Source organism: Lontra canadensis, unplaced genomic scaffold, assembly GCF_010015895.1.
Source record: "Lontra canadensis isolate GAN:19392208 unplaced genomic scaffold, GSC_riverotter_1.0 scaffold83, whole genome shotgun sequence".
Taxonomy (NCBI): Eukaryota; Metazoa; Chordata; class Mammalia; order Carnivora; family Mustelidae; genus Lontra; species Lontra canadensis.
Window position 1 is genome coordinate 5,746,304 of NW_022631077.1, and position 20,888 is coordinate 5,767,191.

Here is a 20,888-nt window from a genome sequence, read left to right on the forward strand (position 1 = left end):
ACAGCTGATTTTAAGCCAAAAAAAAAAGAAAAGAAAAGAAAAACAACAAAACATAGCAGATGAGAATAGTATTTCTAAAAGTGAGGAAACATGGCCCATATGAAGTTATCTTTAAAATGAACAAGGTTCACTATTCAGAATTCATCATTTAAAGCAAAGTAGTAAGTGGAATAATAAACCACTTATAGGCAAGCAAATTAGCATCATTTTGGTAGGTTAAATTCTATATATCTTACTTCTTTTTCATGTCTAGGATTATAGTCTTCTGAGGATTTACTATATCCAAAGAAAAATTTAGATATGTAATGACAAAATTACATAAAAAATTCCATTAAGATTAAGACAGGAAAAAAAAAATTTCATCAAGAGTAAGCTTCCACTATTAAGTTGCAAACATAATTCCCACTGAGAAGTAATAAGAAAACATAAACTAAGGTCAAAATTGAGAAGCTAAATTACATTTAATCACAACTAAAACCCTTTTTTCCATATTTAGAACTTACTATTTTATATGGAGGTTAAGATTAATCTACCAAAAATTGTTTCATTGGTTATAGATGTGATACCCTCTCATTTTTTTCATATCCATAAAATAAACACAAAATTGTGGGTCCAAATTGAATTTCTCTGTACCATTACTCTGGTAAGCATGGTATATAGTACCATGATGTATTTGTTATTTTTCTAAATACTTTAGTATATAAGATTTTAATATATGTAACACTACTATATTAATAGTATACATGTAACATAGCACACATGTAACACTACTATACTAATACTAATATTATACTACTATACTAATATACACTTCTTTACTAATAGTAAAGAAAAGGAAGTGATGCTCTTTAACAAGCAGAAACACACATCTCACCAGGCCAGATTACATAAAGCTTGCATATTAAAATCAGCATCATCCCTTCTAGGAAGGCAGCATTTTAAAACAAATGAGGGAATATCACATGTTGATACATTACACGAAATATCTCAATGATAAAGAAAGGTAATTCTGGTGGTAGAAAGAGAAGGGCTCAAGATTTCTAAAACAATGAAACCTGGCCAAAAAACTACTGGTTCATATTTTAATGTTACCTTTAAAACATGCAGGTGACATTTTAAAATGTTGGCTACTGTGATTTTATTTCAAAATGGATTTACGTAAGCCTTTAGAAACTTATAGTTTCAAATGGAAGTGAATTACACCAACTGATGCTAAAGAGTGGCTATAATTACCATCTTTGATAACAGGCTAGTACATTATCTATATGTTCAGATATTAAGTTCAGAATAGGAAGTACTTTAAATTTGAACACAGATATGAAATTAGGTTATTGAAAATATATGTGCAAGAGGTCTATACTTATCCATTTATTATAAAAGTATGCTGAAATATAAGTCCATGGAAAAACAATTAAGCCATTTCAGTAAGAATGAAATACAGAATTGAAATGGGAAAACATCATCCATAAAATGTGTGTGACTAGACATACATATTATCAAGGCAAAGATACTGTTTTGTTCCAGCATTCTACCACCATTAATAAAAAAGAAAACGTCTACTTGCCTAGTAAAACTTTGGCATCTTCCACATCAAAATCTCCATCACCATCAGCATCATAGACTCCTAGTTTTCCTGCAAGAGGGAGGAAAAGATGGATGGGAAGAAAAGGGAAAACAAGTTTGATAAGGTATTACCCCTTAATGCAGTCCTGACCATCAGCCATAAATATTACCAATCAATGCAATTCTTTGCTCTCTGAATCCTGAAAAGCAGTGCTAAATGAAGATCTTACCTAAAAATGATAAGGATTCACTGACAGATTCAGTAAACATTTGCTTTACGATCTAAGAACTATAACTGAGATAATATCTTCCTTAAAGTTTTAATAATCCCTTGATTTAATCGTTTCAGATGAATTTTTTATTATGTTACCAAAAACAGTTGAGGTAAAAATTTCCACATATATAAGAAACATTCTTGATTTCTAACAGTTATATCAAAATATAATGCTTCTACAGTAACGAAAGTTCCTCACCACCATCAATATTCAAAATAAAAAGAACATCCACCAAGCCTCAAATAAAGACTAAATATAAACAAATAACATCAAGTATTAAAAATATGAGGGCAATTAATTTTATATTTTACAATAATGATTCATAACAGAAACATCACCAATCAACTTTAAAAAAAAAAAGACTTCTGGAAATATAGTTAATAAGACTGGCTTCCTGAAATGACAAAAAAAATAATCTTAGTTATCCCACTTAAAACTTAACTAGTGGGGCACCTGGGTGGCTCAGTCATTAAGCGTCTGCCTTTGGCTCAGGTCCTGATCCCAGCATCCTGGGATCAAGTCCCATGTCAGGCTCCCTGCTTGGCAGGAAGCCTGCCTCTCCCTCTCCCACTCCCCTTCTTGTGTTCCCTTTCTCTCTGTCTCTCTCTCTGTCAAATAAATAAATAAAATCTTTAAGAAATAAAAAACTTTTTAAAAAGCCTTTAAAAAAACAAAACAACAAACAAACAAAAAACCTTAACTAGCACTGGCCATCTACTACCAAGAAAAACACAGAAAGCTTAAAACAGATTACTTGAGAATACAGTACTCCCAAAGCCTTTCCTCTTCAAGCAGAGTAAAATGTTATCTTAAGGTTTTATCATCTAGGAGCACTGCCATGTTTAGCACTCCAAACGTAAGTCAAACACATTCAATTCCTTAAAAAACATTCTAAAATAAACATAATTTAGAACCAGCACTGGACAGCGGCTGTGAGGAGACATCACATACAGCAGTGTTTTTAACAGCATCCACAGATAGAGCCATTAGTACTAAAAAACCAATCTGCAGCACTGTTCCCAACTCTTTAATAAGGTGTAAGTTAAAACACTGCAGGAGAGCACACAGAACTGGTGGAGTCGAGTGGCTATGCGCAATCTTTACCCTCCCAGAGCCCTCATTCTACTTAGGAAAATAGTTAACTAGCAGAGTAGACGTCCGGTATAAAAAGCACACACATACACATGAAAAATAAAAATAAAGGGGCGCCTGGGTGGTTTAGTGGGTTAAAGCCTCCACCTTCAGATCAGATCATGATCCCAGGGTCTTGGGATCAAGTCCCACATCAGGCTCCCTGCTGCCTGCCTCTCTGCCTACTTGTGATCTCTGTCTCTCAAATAAATAAATAAAATCTTAAAAAATAAATAAATAAAAATAAAAATAAAAATAATCACAATAACAATAACAGAGAGATAAAGAAGTTATCATTTCTGTGGCTAAGAAAATATAAATAAGAAGGGCTGATCAGCAAGTGGAGGCGATCTATAGCAGAGAGCTCAAGTAACATTAAAAAGATAGAAAATACCATACTTTCTGACAAACTCAAAGGGGGGACACTGGTCCTATACCACCTATTTTCTCAGATGCAGGGAATAACTAAATTAGTAGAATAAGGGTGAGATTTTAGAGACCAAAACAAGTAGACTTAAAATGTATCTCTAATAGCCTACCTTGAAGTACCTCTGATAAGTTATAACGGAAGTCCTTTGCTTTGGCTGCATGCATGTAAAAACATGAAAATTGTTAACTTGCCCTTAAAAGTACAAACACTTTAAATCTCTTCATTTGTCTAATAGACGTTCCCTAGCAACACAGCACTGTGTAAGTCAACAAAAGCACAGATTTCTACTCAGATGTTTGTCTCCGAACTAAAATTCTTCCTTTATTACTCTATTATCTATCCAGAGACACTCCCGTTTAAGAAATAATGAAAAATTTCAACAAACAGAGGATTATCCATCAGCATGTTTTGTCTCCCCCCACCGAAAGATGGCTATAACCTAATATCTAGAGCAGAAGTGCAGGGTCTTTATGGAAGGCGGGGTGGGTTTCGATGCGACATGGTACATCTAGAGGAGCGTGCATTTTTTTTCAGTGACAGGGCCCATACTTTTCACTGGATCATTAGAGGAAGACCATGTATTCACAATAGCCAAAAAGTAGAAAGAACCCAAAGGTCCACCACTGATGAATGGATAAGCAAAATGTGGTGTGTAATCATTCAATGGAATATTATTCAGCTGTAAAATGCAGTAAGTACTGAAGCCTGAAAACAGTATGCTAAATGCAAAAAGGCAGACACAAAAGGACCCATATTGTATGATTCTATTTATAGGAAATGTCAAGAGTAAGAAAATCATAGACATAGAAAGTGTATTAGTGTCTGCCAGGAGAGGGGAAGAGGGGGTGATGGAAATATTCTGAATTAGATCATGAGGAATATATTAAAAAGAATAAACTGTACATTTTCACATATTACGAATGTTGATTTTTACGTTATGTAAATTTTATCTCAACTTTAAAAAAAGACTGTGACTTCGAAGTATGACTCCAAAAATGGTAAAGAAACATTAATGTAAAAAGTCATGAAAAACTGCAGTGATTATGGGGAGAGAAAAGGAAAAATAGGAGAAAGGAAGACATCAAAAAAAAACATGGCAACCTCCTCAACAGCATACAGAAAGCACCTACACACGCACGCGCGCACACACACACACACACACACACAAACACACTGATTCATTCCAACAAAGACAAAGGGGTGTGCTTCTAAATGCTCTCTAAGGTAGGGTCTTGCAAATTGGGTCCTGACATAAGGTCAGTGGCTCATAAATGTTTAAAATTCATAATATAATACAATGGAACAGAAATTATGCAGTATTACATTTCCTAAGAATTAAGCACTATTTGATAAAACTTTTCTTTGCAATATACATACATAAATACTAATTTTTGATTTTTACTCCATATTATGTTCGAAGAAGCTGAAAAGCCACTACACCCAGGGAACCCCGGTAACATCCCCTTTTGTTCCTGTACTGTTGAGAGCAACTGAAAGGCTACAGAACTTACCCCCAAAATAATAATAAATTTTTAAGATTACTAAAGGATGTCTTTCATGCTTACAAACTCAAATAAGAAACAATACTAAAATCCTTACCTAAAACTTCCTCATAATCAACAAGATCAAACCAAACGACAGCTACTGAAGTCCAGACGCCCAGCAATGCAATGACCATAAACCACGTGAAAAATGAACTTCCAGAAAGTCCTCCTTTCCTCCCGTTTTTGTGTCCTCCATGCTTTGTCTCTGTTTAAAAATAAAACAAACAATGTCATCATAGAAGAAGACATTTTATTGAACACCTCTTTTTGCTGAATTATTTCTCCAGTAATTTGAAAGTACTTACAATGGTAAATCATTTCAAAAACAGTTTTCACTCAAATTCTCAAAACATGTTTCATAAAATAAAGATTTTTTTCCCAAGATTTATTTATTTATTTATTTATTTGAAAGAGAGAGACAGACAGACAGGACACAAGCAGGGGGAAAGGCAGAGGGAGAGGGAGAAGCAGACTCCCCACTGAGCTGGGAGCCGGATGTGGGGCTGGATCCCAGGACCTGGAGATCATGATATGAGCTGAATGTGGACATCGCACCATCAGAGCCACCCAGGTGCCCCTAAAATAAAGATTTTGAAAAAGAAGCGATTCTACTTAGAATCAACACCACACATATAAAACTCTGACTCAGAAGTAATGAAAAAAAATAAATAAACCACTCATTGGCAAACGATTTTTTTTTAAATAAAGGTTTACATAATATGTATATTATATGTAATATGTATATCTTTCTTCTAACTTCTTTACATATAACCTCCTCCAAAGTTCAGCGCATATCAACTTCATGAAGTCACAAAGAAATGTGGCCACGTCCTTTTCTCTGACCCACTGAGTTTCTGGAGAACCTTAAAAAGCCTGTTGAGGGCCACAGAAAATATCTCCCCCCAAAATGGCTCCATATTCTTAGCCAGAGAAAGAGAGAAGGAAGGAAGGAGACTATTTATAGGAAAGAGATCAGGGAAGAAGAGAAGCAAAATAGTCCGTAAGTCCTTCTCCTTTACAAGACCCACTTGGACCTAAGGAAGCAGGAAAAGGCTCATCATTCACCATCCGTCTCAATGCAGGAAACAGCTTTGTATACTGTGGTCCACTGAGTATCATTTATCACATTTGCTATTCTTCTGGAAATAGGCTTCTTACAGCCAAAAGTAAACAAAAATAATGAAAGTCAAGTGAAACTGACAGAAAACGATCCACACCGTCCTTAAAAGAAAGGACCATTGCATTCAAATTTCTCTTGAAAGGGAACATAATGTTATTCGAAGGATATATCATATTCCCAAATGCACTTTGAGAAAAGGAAAAGTTAACAAGGAGGTGGTAGAGCAGGACACTGTCTTCTCTTTGTTGAGCATGTGCCCGCGTAGTTCAAAGTGCTCCCACGTGCGTGGCGGTGCGTGACCCTCACAAGGGGCTGGTCAGTGTATCTCAAGAGAGCATTTCTGGATGTCTGTACGGAACAACTCTTTATCCAGTGCAACTGTCCCTCACACTGCAGGCCAGCTGGCCTCCCTGGCTTCCTTGGGTCTGGAAGTTAAGTAGCTCCCCGATGATCACAAACAAAAATACTCCGAAACTCATCTCAGTGTCTCCTACAAGGGGGGTGCCTAGTTCAGAACCATTGAGGGTAAGGACAAGAATCATCATCCATGTTTTATAGAAAAAAGATTACGTGGTTTACTCCAAGTCCCAGGCACAAACTGGGCAGGACTAGGAATTAACCCTGACTTCCCTGGTCCCGAGTTCCCTGACCCACATGAGTGGGCCAAGTTACCTGACTTTGAGAAAGCTCACTAGCTCTAATCTAGAACCTGCTTTCTCACCCCTAAATCCAGCTCTCATTACAGAATACTGATAGTAGTATCCATTGGCTAAAAGCAACTATACTGACAAATCTTCAGGAAGAAAAAATGAAATGAAATTCTTCTTATTAAAAAGATATGTAGTTTTTTAAACAAATCACTAGTTCAACTTTTCAAAAGAGGTCATAAAAAACTAAATCAGTCTGAGAACGAGTCGATGTGTGCGTATACACACTCAAATACTACATTTTATCTAGATATCTATATTTAAGTCTATAAAAATGTGACTAAGACAAAATTCATTCTTAACGAAAAAGTCAATTTCTCTTTCTAATGTTCTTTAAATATTAACAGACCTATCAAAAAGGGCCAGATTTATAGTCATAAGGTGAATTCACAAAAGAATACTTACCAAATAACATATGATCATCTAATCTGTTTCTAGTAAGATCTATTATTAGCAGTCTCCTAAAAGCTGGCTACACAAAATCATAACGTTTACATTAAAAAAATTCTTACTGGGCATAGATTATAACATCGCATATTAAATCCACTTAAAACAGGCTTCACTGTTTCAATATCTGAACACAGCCATGGGAGGGGGAGACTGGGTGAAAACTTTGGCAATGTCAATGGGGGAAAATAATGATTTCCAATACTTCTATGTGTCTTGAACATAAAAACTATAAGAACAATATAGAGCATCACTAAAATTTTAAAAAATAAAAGAAAAAAGTGGACAGGGGAGCACCACAGATTCACTAGCAATGTTACGGATTTAATTTGTTAAAACGCTGACGCATAGGAGATATTTTTCAATGCTGTATTTAAAAAAATCCTTATTTCTGGGGTGCCTGGGTGGCTCAGTCGGCTTAGCAACCAACTCCTGCTTTCGACTCAGGTCATCATCTCAGGATCGTGAGATAGAGGCCCAGGGTCAGGCTCCACACTCAGCACAGAGTCTGCTTGAAATTCTCTCCCTCTCCCCCTCCCCTCCCCACTCGTGCTTGCTCCTTGCCTCTATCAAATACATTAAAAAAAAAAACCCTATTTTTATATAGCATATAAATATATGCATACACACCTATTTATATAGAATACTAATTACAATAAGAAAATGCCTTCTGGAATATCTATTTACCTCCAAATATGGATTGATAATTTAAAATGAGCTTGTAATGAAATAGCTAATGAAATAAAATAATTATCTGAATTCAAAGTTCAAGTCTATCCCCATTTCTCTTTCTTAAAGCAGAAATGGAAGAGGAAAATTTCTACAATTCTCAAAAGGAAAGACTCATTTATCCAAATTAATTCAGCAAATATTCATCTAAGTTATGGACCTGCAAAACCAAATACCAAAGTTTTTTTTTTAAGTTACATAAATGCATGCACCATAGCAGAGACCAGGAATGGGGGGAAGGGGAGCAAAACACAGTAAAGAATATACTTTTGCCTAGAATCGACTTACATTTGTTTTAGACATGGTTCTAACAACTCTGATCTAGTATACTAACATACTGCACAAAACTAAAGAATATACCTTAAAGACAACCTAACCTATAGGAGTTCAAGCAACAAAGTGCTGCTGGAAGGAAGGCCTGTGGGAGGTATGAAAACCAGCAGCAAGAGCAAAAAATTTGAAAAATTAAATGGCAGGGGGTGACTATGATTGATGCTTGAAGGCAAATCTCGAACTATCCTTAAAATAATCTTGGGGCAACTGGGTGGCTCAGTTGTTAAGCATCTGACTTTGGCTCAGATCATGATCCTAGGGTCCTGGAATCAAGCCCCATGTCCACCTCCCTGCTCAGTAGGAAGCCTGCTTCTCCTTCTCCCACTCCCTCTGCTTGTGTTCTCTCTCCTGCTATTTCTCTCAGTCAAATAAATAAAATCTTTAAAGAAAAAAAAAAAGTAAAAGATAATAATCTTAAATTGCCCTTAAAGTAATCTTAAGTACAAGGGAATGATGACCTTCAGATTGAGTCTGTCATTAAAATATTATTTTAAACTGTTTAAGAATGCAAAAAAGGTATAATAAATCTTAGAAATATTTTTCATTTACAGTACTATTTACCAAACAAATTTATCACTTTAAAAGATGAATGTCAACAAAAGGGTAAATAGCTAGAATATGAAAATATTAGCAATACTATATCTATCCTTTCTAATGTCAAATAAATTGTCACTCTAGTATTATTAATATTTACTAATTCCACAAAGGAACAAACGGTAAGTTATAGAAAGGATTCTTTCCCAAGACATCTCTGTTAGGGGAACTTTTTATTTGACACCAAATAATACTCCTGTGATGTGTCACTTTGTAAATATGGCATACCTAGTCCCAAGGGGCAGATTATTTCCTGTCCAATTAACTGAAAAAAGCATAAGATAAATATTTCAAAAGAGTTTAAAACACCCTAAGCAAACCTTAAATCCGCACTTTGTTCCAAAGGTATTCTGGAGCAATGTCTAGCAATTAACCCTATTTCCTAAGATCAGAATAAATCTAAGAGTCTTCATTTCATTTTCTGACTCATTATTTGACCCACAGTCCTAGGGATTAGTCAAGAAGATGTTTTAAACGGGATTAAGAATATGGCAAGAACTACATGATTCATTTTTCTCCATGTTGACCCAGCAGAAGTAATGACCTCCAAATCAGAAAACTGTTGTTACATTACTACCCAACACAGAAAATTACCACAGTGAGCAATGAAATGTGTCTCTCTACAAAATGTGGGCTAGGGACAATAGGTCCTTTTATTTATTTGGTTGAGGAAAAAGAAAAGAGAAGATACACCCCAGCTCCTGAACAGGAGGCAGTCACTTACTTAATTGGGTTACAAAAAACTAAATTACAAATCAACCATGTCTGAGTTCTGCTGGTAAGTTTGTATTTATACATAAACCCCACACTTTTAAAATTTTAACAAAAAAAAAAACCACAAAAACTGTCAAGCAACTCATCAAACTGATTATTTTTTCATGTTCAAAATGTCAGCATTTGGGAGTCAAGAACTGTTAACAGTAAGTACCGCCTATCTTACCTCACTCACTACACAGATTATATAATCCTCAGAAAAGGGGAGAAATGTCTTATAAAAGAACTCAAGATACATACCTCAAATTCTTCGTCATGGCGACATGAGGTACTTTATCAGAAGAGTCAAGTGACCCATTCTAACCATTTACTCACACCGATGTTCAGAGTAGGAATACTCATATTCTCTATACTAATAATAGACTCCTTCCACTGGCCAAGTACTTAGGCAGCTGAGAGTTGGAAGCTGTCTGAATAACGTCTTTTTTTTTTCCTTAAATAAAATTTCAATATAATGAGCAGGATGGGAAGGCTATAGAAACCTGGGGTCTTGAGATGGTGTTTTGCTTGTGAACATATACGCCACAGCAGAACTATGGTAGTTTTTAACCAATCTAGTAGGGTTATCTAATGTGACAAATAAAAACAGAAATAAAAAGTCCAAAACAAATTGAAAAACAAAGCAAAACCATAATGAGCTAATGTAGCTTACTTTCAATTAAGTGGAAAGAGATTCTCACCCTACAAAGTAAGGGAAAAAAAACAAAAGACAAAAATGTAAATTCAACACATTGTTAAAGAACATTTGTAGTAAATAATCCCATTTTAAAAACAAAAACAAAATAAAATTCTATTGTCTTTACTTCCCATATAATGCCCCCTTCACAAAAATTTGGTCAGTTTCCACATATGGTAAAGTCTGAGTCAAGCTTTGCTTAAACCAATTAAATGTGCTCGCTAACATAGGCAGAGACTCACACAGGCCTTAAATTTCCTATAATCTGAAATCTGAATACACACCATTCTTTAAGTTCACCGTGATTATAAAACCAGGGAAGGCCACTTGTACATTTTTCTGAAGTTTGTAAACTGCGGTCTCTGATAGTACAATATACGAAAAGATATTTTAAGACACCAAAACATATTCAGATTAAAGACAGATTACTCCATGAAAAATTTAGCCACCATAAGAAGTTGATGTCTCCAGTAGTTTAAAATAGAAAATGCAGAAGATGTGGTCGAAGCACTTAGCCAAAAATATTTTTAAGAGTGCGCAACTGAAAATAAAGCTAAAATTTGCCAGCTAGATCCTAAACCAGTTTTAACCCAAACAATAAAAATGCACCTTTACCTTCAGCCATTTTGGTTGCTTCAATCCATGAATAATACAGATGGAAGACAAAAACCAGAGCGCTATCAGCAGGCCGAACACCCTTCCCTACTAGAGCTTGAGCCTGGCCAACTGCTCCACAGGCAAGGCCTCTAGAACTGAAATTGGACCTGACTGCAAACTCTGCTCACCAGTTATTTTTAGAGGCCTCTTTCTCATGGCCAAATACTGCTAATCACTCAGGCTGAAATGCTCCTAACAATGCAATAGCCTTTCTCTCCCACTTATGGGATTCCTCTTGGTTGGTCCTGTCTTCCAACTCCCAAACCCTTAAAAAAAAAAAAAAAAAAAAAAAAAAAATTTGGAGAAAAGGAAATGGAACAAATTGTGCTGCCAGTTTTGTTTTCTTGGGATCGGTCTTCAACGGTTTCAGCCCTCAATGGTTTCAGCCCAACGACCAAATCATTCAAAACTGAAACAAGTCTTGCTGTAACATGTGGCCCCATGCCCGGGACCAGCTTGATTTAGCCCTTCAGAACCTAATCAAATGCTTACATGAAAAAGACCATGACTTAGTTTGTGTGAGTGAAACAGAACACTAAATAGTAAGAAATTAATTAATGCTTTTAGAATTCTGATATGCAGACATTACCATCCCAAGTCTAATTCCTCCATATTAAAAAAAAAAAAAAAGAAATTTCACTAGAGAAGGAGGGAGAGGGAACTGAGAATGAAAGCATGGAGGGAGGGAAGGGAGGAGAGGAAAGGGAGGCTGGGAGAGCGAGAAGGGACAGGGAAAGAAGAAATCCTTTAGCATGACAGCAGTGATCTAGGAAACAGGGCATCAAGAGAAGATATTGGAAAGAGAGTGTGCAACTAATTCTGATTTCTTCCACTTCTCTCCACTCCAACTCCAAATCATCCCTTCTGTGAAATATAACCAGCCCAATGCTACCACCATTTATCCACTGATTTAAGATTAGCAGTTCACAGAATTCATCAGAGCTCTGATTAGTGTATATAACTAATTCAGCACAAATAGTATCCAGAGCAAGGCAGCAGGCTTCCAAAATTATTTATTATGAGTGTTTAATATTTTCAGTCAAATTGAATGCTTCACCTGCAAATTAAACATTTAAATGGTCTGAAGAGGAGTCAGCAACATATGGTCCCAATATTTGACTAGAAACAGAGCAAACAAGGCATCAGGGCCAACTAAACAAAACTGACAAGTGTTTTAGGTGTCCTCTGACCAAAAGCCATTTCCAGTTTCCCTTTCCTTTCCTCAAAGACCTGTCCTGCTGAAGTCAGGGCTTGCTAAAACTTACATGATAGTGACTCACTTGTTGACAGGGATTTAAGACGACTGTCATCATGCAAATTTAGTATTTTGGAGGCTTTCCTTTGTTTTATTGTTTTCAGAGAGAGGGTGAGTGACAAGAGACCTGTCCCGGGGCCACAGGAAACCAAGCTACTATACTCACATGGGGGAGGGGCATAGCCCGTTTCAGACTTAAGGAACCCAATTCGATTCCTGGCTTCTTCACGAACTTCGATTTGGGGAAGACATTAAATTTGGGGGCCTCAACTTCCTTGTCTTTAAAATGTGTCCTGGCATAAATCAGGCATGCGAAATCAATGTTTGTTGAACTCATCCAGGCAACGCATGACCAATGAACCAATCATTGGTTCGAACCAATGGTGCGAACCAAAGAGGATGCACACACAAGCCTCCATGACTGCCCAAGCTGCTGGGGTTCCTTCCCTCCCATCCTTCCCTCCCTTGGCCAGTGCCAAGCCAGCTGCATCCCAATTACAGGTCTGTGGCCAACGCACACCTACTAAATCCACATACGCCTCATCCCTGAGGCCTTTTAACACAGCTCCAGTGATACCCCCTCGACAAATCACACACATATACACAACCTTCTCCTTCACATTTTACAAGTTTTGCAGTTTTTTCATAAAATGTTTTCCCTCCTTAGTGTCACAATAATGGCATACCTGTGTATTCTAGATAGCGTGATTAGGATAAACCTGAAATAACATTCAATCAATCACATTCCTTGAAGAAAAAGAAATTTTGAATTGTAACTAGCACTTACAAGAATAACAACTTATTGGGGTGCCTGGGTGGCTCAGTGGGCTAAAGCCTCTGCCTTCGGCTCAGGTCATGATCCCAGGGTCCTGGGATCGAGCCCGCATCAGGCTCTCTGCTCAGCGGGGAGCCTGCTTCCTCCTCTCTCTCTCTGCCTGCCCCTCTGACTACTTGTGATCTCTCTCTCTGTCAAATAAATAAATAAAATCTAAAAAATAACAACTTATTTTTATGACAGGAAATGTTTATGAAAAGTTTAAAAATAAATACATGTGCATACAGTGAATCGTGTGTTTAAAACCCTAGCAATGACAAATAAAGTTATAAATGAACCAGTCCTTGTAATCACTGCTGGGGCTAACAGCAAGTTCGTAGGTCCAGGCAAAGACCAAACATCTAGCATGTGCTCTGAAACTATTATTATCAGCCTGATGCCACTGGAGACCAGAAAAGCCAAGTCTCACGTCCACTAAGTCCAATCTCTATCTGCTTCCAAAACATACCAGGGGAAACCCATCAGACAGCTCACGGGTCACACTGACTACTTCCCTCCCCGCACCCAAGCAAGCTATCACTGCCAGCAATGGTTCTCACCAGCACACTGGAGTCACCTGGAGGGCTTATCACAACACAGAGTGTGGGCCCACCCCCAGAGCTTCTGAGTCAGTAGGGCCTGAGAATGTGCATATCTAACAGGTTCCCAGCCAGGTGATCGGGTGCAACCCTAATTATCAAGGTCTGGAAGAGGAGGAAAAGAGTTCTTGCTTTTACCACTCCCTTCAGTTCTTGCTTTACCAATTTCTAGACCATCACTTCCTTACCACCTGAAAAAGAAAACAACAACAAAACCCTGCTCATCTGTGGCCCATGCCATCCAACTCTACTGCCCTCCCCCTCCCTCATCACAGTCATGGACAACCTCCAGTGCCCTTGCCCCTCAGTGCTGTCTTCACCTCCATACTCCATACAACACCACATGACGTCAGTATCTATCTGTGTGGCAAATATGACATGTTCTCTTTCGTTCCTTCATCTCCAGTGATCCTCTTCGCCTCCATCCTCTACCCACCATTCATTCTTATATCCCTACTGTGGATCTTCTTATAAACCCACCTTAATTCACCTTCCTAATCATATCTTCATCCTTGCTGAAATATCTCTAGCTTTCCTGGTACAATCATCCTCATAGATCCTGCAACCCTGCTAAGAAAGTTCTGTTTGCATGACCCCCATCATGAGAACTGCAGGATACTGTAAGATACCAAAAATATATTTCTTAAATACACATACACACACATACCCCTCTTCATGTATGTATAGTCTCCAAAGCAAACGTGAGCAACTTTTACCACTTGAAACCTGATATTAAATAGCCAGTATTACAGACATAACAAAAGGCAACTCAGCAGACAGTGAGTAAAAATCTCCTTAAACACAGTGCCCCCCACTCAGTGCTGGAAGATTTAGGTTGTGCCAAATGTGTGATACATAGGATAAAAACACCCACTCGGATCATAACCCTCCCACTTGTCCAGCTGGTTTACTCAACAGCTTCCTCTTGGACCTTTGGTTTTCTTGTTTCTGCCTCTTCTGAACCCCTCCTTGCCTCTTGCCTTTACATCTTTCCATATCCATCTTAAGAGTCCACAGTTCATCAGTGAAATCACTCCCTGACTTGCTAAACCCCTTGTCCCTCTATCCCTTCAGTGTCCCTCTATCCCTTCAGGGCACGCATCCGCCGTATCTCCCTGGATGAACTCCATTATTCTCCCTCCCTATGACTAGAAGGGCAGCAAGGCACACCCAAGGAAGTTCCATAGACACAGTGGAGCCAACCCCAATCAGCTGTCAGGGCTGCGTGTCAATCCTGCCCAGGTTCTAGAACACTCACTCTCCTGCTCTCCACGAGGGCTATTTCTAACATCTCTGCCCCTCGTCTATTTTCTCAGAAAATGCCAGTGCCTCTTACATCACAGAGAACAGAAGCCTCAGCAGGAAACTCTCCACCGCACTGCCAACCATCACTAACCTCCATTCACCACCTCTATTCTCTGCTTTCCTCCCAAGCCCTTGGCTCCCTCACTCTGCTCATCTTTTCACTCTCTTGTACCCGCAACCACTCAAGCCCAGAGCCTGCCCCTGCTCTCTCTCCTCCCCGTCACAGAAGACATTCTCAACAGAGATGTTACTTCCCTGCTTTCACTTTCTGGTGGCCCACAACCCGCACTAGTTTCTGCGCAGTACAGTTGCTCTGACGTCATGCCTATGACTTCCAGGTCACTGAACCCCATGGAACGTTCTCAGTCCTCATCTTACTTGCCCTCTCAGAAGACTTCTCCCTCCTTAAACATTCTCCTTCCTTGACTTTCATTGCTTCAGAATCATCTGGTATATCTTCTATCTTTCTGGCCTTTCTAATTCTCAATGTCATTTGCTAGTTCAGTCTCCTCTAGTTGACTTTTCAATGCGGAAATTCTGTATGCCTTGGTCCTATGCCATCTCCTTAGTTGACTTTGAGCCATCCTCCATATGGCTTAAATTCTCTCCTCAAAGGAGAATATCTGCCCTCTCAATATCCCATCTGAATACTTAACAGAAACCCCAAACTCTGCATATACACAACTGAACCCACGATCTTTCCCCTCTCCTTTCTAGCTGTCCAGATCTTAGAAGCACTTCCATCAAACCAGCTGCTTAAACCAAAAACCTGGGATTCATCCCTGACTTCATTCTCTTCCTCTTTTCCCAAACACCCAACTCTCAGAGTCTGACGCAGCCATCACACTGACACAAATGGGTTACAACTATGCCAGAGTACAAATTCCCCTCAGCCCCTGGGTCATCCTTGTCTATTTACCACAGTATGATACTTTTTAAAAAACCATCTACACGTGCCATGACATAAAAAATGGGAAACTGTGTCTCAAATCACCCATCTTTCTGCCTCTCTACTGAGGTTGCCCAAATCCTCACTACCATCATCTCCTAGGCTACCGCAATACTTTAACATACCTTTATTGTTCCATTCAGCAGCCACAATACTTTTTCTTTTTTTAAGGATGTATTTATTAATTTGAGAGAGACAGAGAGCGCACATGTGAGTATGCACAGGGTGGGGGTGCAGAGGGACAGAGAGAATCTCAACCAGACTGCCCTCTGAGCATGGAGTCTGACACAGATCTCCATCCCACGAGCCTGAGATCATGACCTGAGCCGAAATCAAGAGTTGGATGCTTAACCAACTGCACCCAGGCACGCCCACGATATTTTTTTTTCCAATCCAATTATATCATTACCCTCTAAAAACCCCTGAATGGCTTCACACTATTCTCGGGATAAAATAAAAACTTTTGATGTGGTCTACAAGCCCACAGCCTTGAATAGGCCCCAGACTACTACTCTGGCTTTCATTTTGTGTCATTTCCTGTAGCTGCGTAAGTTCCAGATACAAAAACCAAAAACAAACAAACCAAAAAAACTCACCCCACTCTGGTCCTGTCGCAGGGTCTCTGCATAGGCTATGCTCTCTTCCTGAACATCAACACTGGTGGACCACCATATATTTTTCCCCAGTCTAACTACCTCCTGCTTGTTCTGCTTAAATCCTGCCTCTTCAAAGAAGCCTTCACAAAATACTGTGACAGCATTTTCTTTTTCTGTTGTTTCTCTCTTTTATTATTATTTTTTTTTCATTATGATAAGTATATTCTTTAATCCCCATTTCCTATTTCCCCCACCCCTCACCCACCTCTCCTCTGGCAACTATCAGTTTATTCTCTATAATTAAGAGTGTTTCTTGGTTTGCCACTCTCTCTTTTCCTTGGCTCATTTGTTTTGTTTCTTAAATTCCACATATGAGTGAAATCACATGGTATTTGTCTTTCTCTGACTGGCTTATTTCACTTAGCATTATACCCTTTAGCTCTATCCATGTTATTGCAAATGGCAAGATTTCATTCTCTGTTATGGCTAGATAATATTCCATTATATACATATACCACATCTTCTTTATCCATTCATCTATCATTGGACACTTGGGCTGCTTCCATAGTTTGGCTATGCTAAATAATGCTGCAATAAGCATTGGGGTACATATATCCGTCTGAATTAGTACTTTAAGGGTAAATATCTAGTAATGTGATTACTGGATCATAGGGTAATTCTATTTTTAATTTTTTGAGGAACCTCCGTACTATATTCCAGAGTGGCTGCAGCAGTTTGCATTCCCACACAGTGCAAGAGGGTTCCTTTTTCTCCACATCCTCACCACCATTTGTTGCTTGTTGTGTTTTTGATTTTAGGCATTCTCACAGGTGTGAGGTGAGACCTCACTTTAGTTTTGATTTGCAGTTCCCTGATGATGAGTCATGTTGACCATCTTTTCATGTGTCTGTTGGCCATTTGTATGTCTTCTCCGGAGAAGTGTCTGCTCAGGTGTTCTGCCCACTTTTTATTAATTGGAATATTTGTTTTTTGGGTGTTGAGTGGATCAATTCTTTATAGATCTTGGATACTTACCCTTTATCAGCTATGTCACTGGCAAATACCTTCCCCCATTCACAGACTGCCTTTCCATTCTTTTGATTGTTTCATTGTGCAGCAACTTTTTCTTTTGATGTAGTCCTAAAGTTTATTTTTACTTTTATTTCTCTTTCCTCAGGAGACATATCTAGAAAAATGTTGCTATGGCCAACGTCAGAGAAATTACTGCCTGTTCTCTCTCCAAGGATTTTCATGGTTTCAGGTCTCACATTCAGGTCAGGTCCTTAATCTATTTTGAGTTTATTCTTGTGTATGGTGAAAGAAAGTGGTCCAGTTTCCCCAACACCATTTGTTGAAGAGAATACCCTTTTCCTATTGTATATACATTCCTGTGAGAACACTTTCTAATACGCTTTCATGGTAGTATGTACTTCTTCCTAAAGTTACTTCATTGGTATTTAGTTCTTAAATCTCTTTCTTCCTCCAGAATGCAAGTTTCATAAAGCCAAGGACCACATCTGCCTTGTTGATTACTGTACATTTGCCTTATACCTTGTAAGAACTCCATAAACATTTGTTAAATGCATAAACTCCTTCTCAAATTCTTGATTACTATATGAGTAATCAAACCTCTTTCTGCTAACATGAGAAATAAGGGTGCAAAGTTTAGTCCAACAAATGCCACGTCACTTCAATTTTCCTCCATCTCCATGAGTTATGTTAAAATTAACTCACAATAGGAAAAGACTTACAAATAGTTAAGAGAAATATTAAAAAAGAATCTCAGTGTTCACCAAACACTGGTCATGAACTCAAACTTGTCTGAGCAAGTTTTCATTGCTTTGTGTCAGAAAAATTCCTCACTGATCCATCTTCAGTGACTGTCACCTATGTTGAACATAAGAAGGCCCAAGTTGGAAGGACACCGCAGCCCCATGCACCTGGCCCGACGGTCCGATGCCTCACACTGCTCTCCTGACTAACCCCATACAGAAAAGACACGAGTGGCTAAGGGAGTGACAAGGGGTATTACAATTTAGTAAAACAAAACTGAGAAAGTCATTTACATTTTCACCAGTATAAAGGAAACTGGAATATTAGCTGCACCTATTTATAACAGCCTCCCTTTAGTTTTTGGAACCTTTATTACTCTTTGGAACCCCAGGTTGAGGAACCACTGTTCCAGGTACACCTGTGTTTGTGTTCTGGATTCAGTCGTTCTCTTCAGCAGTGATGAACACAGGTCCATCAACCACCTTATGGATCTGTGATTTACCAAAGATCCATTAGTGAAATGCTAAAATCATGATATAAATGGTAGTGAACTCCAAAAACTCATTCCTCCCACCACGTCCAACAGGTTAGTGCTTTCAACTTAATTAGTTCTCCCTACAGAGGACTCGAGAAAGAGAAAACACTTGAGGGAAAAAGCACTCCTTGGCTAATCAGTCATCTGTATGTGGGTAAGAGTTATTAGTGGTGGTCAGTTACTATGGAGTTCAAAATTAGACAGTCTGCTGCTGAACTAGAAGTAGCAGAAGGTATAAAGAAAACTGAGTTGAGGTGTCCACTCAGAAACTCTGAGGTAGTGAAAAGTTGTTCAAGCAAACAAACAAAAAAGTTCTTTTTCCAAAACTAAAAAGAGTAACATGAAAAAAAAAGCCTAGTCCCACTCATTTAACTCCAGTAGTGAGGCAATGAGACCAGGTCACAAAGCCAACAGGTATGACCACAACTGATTTGCAGCTGTGTCCCCAAAGGCTTTTTGACCTTAACCACTTTAGAAAGCAAAAGATCCAAAGGTGTCCTTCCTCACCAGTTTCCACTTCTAGGACAAAAGAATTCAACATTTATGATAAAGTGTCCTATAGATGCAAATGGAAAGAGAGGGAAGGGGTATATGAAAGCCCTAGCACAAAATACAGTAGATTCATGTGTAAACTGCAAAACATATGGATTTTAGAGTCAAATTATTAGAAAATTATAGGCCAAAAAACTAGAAGAGGCAAGGAGGGCACTGCTCCCAGAGCAGACCACATAGAGAGAGGCCCTCTTGCCTCACTGCTAATAGACAAGAAACTCCGCTTTGGAAGCGAGATCTGATATAAACCAAACGGACTAGAACAGGCAGAGTTGACTGGCATATTAAGGAATCGGCCCCAAAGACAGTTAAGAGCCTCTGCCACCCACAGACTAATCTAGCCCAGCTAAGCACAAGGACTGGAAGAAAATGACATTGTCTATCATCACCCTGTCAGAAAAAGACTGCTAAATGAAACAGCTACAAAACGTGGATGCACGTTATTAGGGCAGCCCACGAACACCTGCCACTATTTGACCATTCTGCGCCCCTCAAATGGCTATTTCATATGCTTCAAAAAAAAAAAAATATGAGTCATTTCCCAATGTTCTATTATGGAAATTTTCAAGCACACAAGAAAGCTGAGAGAATTTTACCAAGCATACCCATATACTGCGACTTGGCTTCTACCACGAACATTTTATTACAACACTTACGGCATGTCCATTCATCCCCTCCATACCCATCAACTAGCCTACGTTATCCGTATAATACAGCTCAAAATGAACTGCAGACATTGGTTCACTTCCCCTAAGTGCTTCAGCTTCTATATCATAAACTGCAGTTTAATATTTATCGTTTTTAATGTGCAATTTACATGAAACGAAATGCTCTAATTTTAAGTGTACATTCCGAGTTTTCACAAAAATACACACTGTGTACCCCAAATCCCTGTCAAAACACAGAACATTAACACCACCCCTAAGTTCTCTCTTAGCCCTTTCCAGTCACCTTCCCCCCCAACCCCAACCCCAGAGGCAGCCTCTTTGTTTTCCTTTCTTTTTTTTCACTGTAGGTGAAAAAATTCTTGAAATTTCTTAAAATGGCATGGCACCATATGTCCCTGTTTGTGTAAGGCTTCCCTCCCTTCACTTTATGTTCCTGAGAGCCAAGTATGTTCTGTGTAGTAGAGTTTATTCTCTTCTGTGGCTGGGTAGCATTCCTTTGTGTATCAGGCCGTTCTGCTACTGGCAGAAATCTGGACGGTTCCCCATTTTGGACTATTACGAACAAAGCTGTTAGGAATATTCCTATACAAGACTATTGGCTGCACATTAGAAATACACACCTGCATTTCTCTTGGGTTAAATTACTAGAAATTGCGGGATCACAGCCCGCGTGTACATTCAGCATTATGCCAGATCTTTCCCCAAAGTGGTTCTACCATTTTATATATGTACTGAGAAGATAGGAGAGTTCTTTTGTTCTAGGATTTTGCCAAAACACTCGGTGTTGTCAGTCTTCTTAATACTGGCCATTCTGGTGAGTATGTAGTTGTATCTCGCTGTGGTTTAATTGGCATTCTCCTAA

At 38.5% G+C, this 20,888-nt stretch overlaps 1 protein-coding gene across 5 annotated transcripts in view; it reads right to left on the minus strand.

The window, feature by feature from the left end:
• ASPH (aspartate beta-hydroxylase) overlaps positions 1-20,888 on the minus strand; it is a 213,717-nt gene that overhangs the window by 171,825 nt on the left and 21,004 nt on the right. For 2 of the 5 annotated variants that reach the window (XM_032882624.1, XM_032882623.1), the window contains exons 1-3: positions 10,939-11,006; positions 4,999-5,148; positions 1,565-1,633 (exon numbers count right to left, since the gene is read on the minus strand). In XM_032882624.1, the coding sequence (XP_032738515.1) occupies positions 1,565-1,633; positions 4,999-5,148; positions 10,939-10,948 (229 nt within the window). In that variant the 5' untranslated portion in view covers positions 10,949-11,006. Of the gene's footprint in view, positions 1-1,564; positions 1,634-3,508; positions 3,554-4,998; positions 5,149-10,938; positions 11,007-20,888 lie in introns of those variants that run through there. The other 3 variants (XM_032882625.1, XM_032882621.1, XM_032882622.1) reach the window with 2 other exon arrangements.